We start from the raw sequence: 4,013 nt of genomic DNA, 5'->3' as shown, positions 1-4,013 counted from the left end.
ATTGGCATATTCCGTTAGAACTAAAAAATATAGACCAAACAGATACAAGAGCTCACTGAGCGCTCAGTAAACGGTCGTGGTACTGAATGCACCCATTACGAATTATAACAAATAAATATATTAATCATAATTAATCCCTTTTTTGCTCAAGGAGCGTTCAGTGAGCGGTTTTCTCTGCTGAACGCAGCCTAATGCGGGGTCTACAATAGAAGTCGTAGCGGTCATAAGATCTCAAGTCGTAGAAAATTGACCAATCACAGTTGATTATTCTTCTCATATTCGACTGTGATTGGTCAATTTTCTACGACTTAAGGCCCTACGACTGCTACGACTTCTATTGTAGACCCCGCATAAGCGCTAACTGATTAATTTTCTCTGCTGAACGCAGCCATTGAGCGTTGAGCGCCAGCATGAAAAGGCACCTTTATTTCTCTTATTACTCCAGAGCTTACTTATTAAGCCATAAGAAATGGGCGAATCATAGTCGATTATTCTCCTCGCATTCGACTGTAATTGGTCAATTTCTTACGGCTTAAGTTAAGGCTTAAAAAATCTATTGTAGATCCAGACTTAAGGCCGCAGCACAGTGCATAAGCGAATCAACTAATCAGAATCTTTCCTTTCCTTCCATTCCATGGAAAAGAAGAATTTCGATGGGTCGATTCCCTTATGCACTATGCATTATGCGTTATGCAAGAGTCTGTGCTGCGGTTATTAGAGGGTTTCTACTTTCCTCTATGAGATAAGTGCATCAATGATTAAAGCCTGATTTATAATGGCCGTAACCGTTAAATTATGCCGATGCCGGTAAAGTTCAACCATAGGATTTCAATGCTTTCGTTCACTAACTTGACGGATTAGTATGAACGAAAGCATTGAAATCCTATGGTTGAACTTTACCGGCATCGGCATAATTTAACGGTTACGGCCATTATAAATCAGGCTTTAGTCAATGGGCTTTCATTTAATGCCACAAGTCGACACAAATATCGTTCTATCTTTGTCTCTTTCTGAATGTCAAGAAGGATAGAACGACGCTTGTGTCGACTTGTCGACTTATGGCATCAAATGGAAAACACCCATTGATGCACTTGTATTATGTTTTTCTCTAGGATTGAACGCCGTAAGATAAAGAAGACAAAATTTTGTATCCTCGAAGCGCTTTAAATTTATTTTAAAAATTTCAGATACTTTTGTGCAACAGAAAGTTCAATTTTGATAGAAAATGGGGAAGACTTCGAAGGATAAGCGCGATATATACTACAGAAAAGCGAAGGAAGAAGGATGGCGAGCCCGGAGTGCTTTCAAGCTGCTCCAAATTGATTCGGAGTGTCATATTTTTGATGGTGAATATAACAGCAATTAATAAATTTATTTCTTTTTAATTATCACTTTTTATCCTAGCTGTTGCATATATAAACTAAGATTATATATAATTTAGATAATGAAAAAAAGAATGTAAGAAATTAACGATAATAAATAATAAATGTGAGACAGAAGTGTTTGCATGAGAAGAATATTTTTTCTCTTTCAGGAGTATCCAAAGCAGTGGATCTGTGCGCTGCGCCTGGAAGTTGGAGCCAGGTCTTAGCTCGCAAGTTAACGTAAGTGAACTTTATCAAAGTTTAACTACTAAATAAAATCTATGCTATATAAGAAAGTGTTGTTTTTAATTTGTAAAATAATTGTATATTTTTTTTCTGTTTTATAGAGAGAACTATAAGAAGGCCTTGGAAAAAGGTCCTGCACCTAAACCAAAAATCGTCGCTGTTGATTTACAAGCGATGGCACCCTTGGAAGGAGTTATTCAACTGCAAGGTGACATTACTAATAGCAGCACAGCAGAACAGATCATTGCACACTTTGATAACTCCCGTGCAGACTTAGTTGTGTGTGATGGAGCACCTGATGGTATGTGTCTTATCGCTTTTTGTTCTTGCTAAGAGTCTATACAGATTTGTTGAAATAATTAATAAATTTTATTTTGGTCGTAGTGACCGGTTTACATGATATGGATATATTTATCCAATCGCAGCTACTACTGGCTGCTTTGAACATAGCTACTTACATCCTGAGATCCGGAGGAACATTTGTCGCAAAGATCTTTCGCGCCAAGGACGTGTCGTTTTTATATGCTCAACTGAGAATATTTTTTCCTTATGTCTATTGCACAAAACCCAGCAGTTCCCGCAACTCGAGCATCGAGGCATTCGTAGTCTGTAAGGATTACAGCCAGCCAGAAGGTTATGAACCAAATATGTTGAATCCTTGGATGATGGAGGAGTCGTGGGATTTCGATAAATTGACAGGAGTTAATAGGACCATCGTTCCGTTCGTCGTGTGTGGAGATCTCAATCAGCCTGATTCTGATATGAGCTACCCACTAAATGTGAGTGTGACATTATATATTCTCATTTAACTGCGAATTAGATGGTTAAAGTAAGATAGAAGAAAATTCTTTGCTATGCTTTTGCGTTTTCTTCTCTTTATATATTTTATATTATATCTCATTCTATCTTGTTCGAAAATATTCTCAGTATGACGGTAAAGAGTACAAGTACCACGAACCAGTGCAAGCCCCCATAGCACCGCCTTATGCAGAAGCATTGTTAATGAACAGAAAAAGAGCTGAGAAAAGCGCTTCTACTTCCAATGAAAACAACGTTGATGTCGACTTGAACGCACTGGACGTCAAAGCAGCGATAGAATGCGAAAATGAATCATCAATATCCGAAATAAAATTGATTTCTGCAGATAATGACTTTGACAATAAGCCGAGTACATCCACGAAAGTTATGCAGGATGAAAGTAGTGAAGAAGAAATAGTCATCGGATTACAAAACTTATATCAGCTTGACACTTCTGATCACAACACCGACTTCAGCGAGAACAACGACGAAGCAAACGAATTCACAGATGAGACATCTGAAGTATTGCTCGCTTCTATTATGTCTATTGTTTCAAATAATGATTGATCCGAATTTAATGAAAACTTAGAAAATTGAATATTGAAAAAACAGACATACACATTGATATGTCACAATATTTAAACTTGTATCTAAGGAAGAAGAAAATACGGATAATAACTGAATATACTGCAAAATAATTTATTTCTTCGTATTATATATACGCTAATTATTATTTAAATATATAAAAATTTTTATATCTTAAAAAATAAACTAATCTCTGATCTGTTAATTTAATTTCCAGAAATCGAACATCTATCGAAAATGAATTCCTTAATTTGTACTGTTAAATAAAGTTTCTTTATTTTTTTATTTGTCTAAAAAAATATTTAATTCTTTATAAATTTAAACAAAAAAAGATAAAAATATAATTTTTAATTGTTTCATCCTAAGTTTTTCTTTCAATTTGCAATTATAAATAATACATACATAATTACAAATTAAATCTGTATTTGATATTTATAATTAAAGACATAAATATGTGTCATGCCAATATAATGACGTGTGTTTTACAACATAATGACTTTGATCGCGGAAAAACCAAACATTACGAACATTTAATATTGCTCGAAACAGTGGATTCTTTCGTTTCTTCTATACTGTTAATAATTTATGAATTTGTAATAGAAACGTCGGTTATAGAAATTACCACGTTAAAGCGTTTTAATATGAAGATTGTATCGATAACTGGAAAAAAATAATTAAATGCGAAAAAATAGCATTATAAATATTTAATGTTGCTCTTTCAAGATAAACTTTCGATAATGTTTAGTTTTTTCCGCATTCAATTATTTTATTCCAATTATAAACGCAATCTTTACATTAAAACACTGTGTTTAAAATGTGTTAATGTTTAATTGACGTTTTTATTATTGATTCGTTAATCTAGCGTAAACGATATTAGAAAATTAACACGAAACAAGCAAAGCTTTTTAATTAAATTCTTATCTTGGTGGAGCCTTATTGAGAGGAATACTAACATTCTAAAAACGGAACTTTTTAAAGCATTAAAGAGTTCTTAATTCTATGTCTTTTGTGTTTAATAAG

The 4,013-nt window shown here is 33.9% G+C and overlaps 1 protein-coding gene across 2 annotated transcripts; it reads left to right on the top strand.

Moving 5' to 3' along the window:
* The first annotated feature begins 902 nt into the window (after nt 1–902).
* On the top strand, nt 903–3,097 carry Trm7-32 (tRNA methyltransferase 7-32). Of its 2 annotated transcripts, XM_018451652.1 has the most exons (6): nt 903–1,123; nt 1,188–1,346; nt 1,535–1,604; nt 1,712–1,911; nt 1,995–2,389; nt 2,538–3,097. In XM_018451652.1, exons 2-6 carry the CDS (start codon nt 1,226–1,228, stop codon nt 2,973–2,975), a joined length of 1,224 nt encoding a protein of 407 aa, XP_018307154.1. In that variant the 5' UTR covers nt 903–1,123; nt 1,188–1,225; the 3' UTR covers nt 2,976–3,097. The 2 variants fall into 2 exon arrangements, with proteins under 2 accessions (XP_018307154.1, XP_018307152.1); XM_018451650.1 differs by having other exon boundaries at nt 903–1,346.
* The last annotated feature ends 916 nt before the right edge of the window (nt 3,098–4,013 follow it).

This window comes from Mycetomoellerius zeteki, unplaced genomic scaffold, assembly GCF_001594055.1.
Source record: "Mycetomoellerius zeteki isolate Tzet28-1 unplaced genomic scaffold, Tzet1.0 scaffold316, whole genome shotgun sequence".
In the NCBI taxonomy this organism is placed as follows: Eukaryota; Metazoa; Arthropoda; class Insecta; order Hymenoptera; family Formicidae; genus Mycetomoellerius; species Mycetomoellerius zeteki.
Note: the sequence above shows the minus strand (reverse complement) of the source record. Positions and strands in the feature narration are given on the sequence as shown.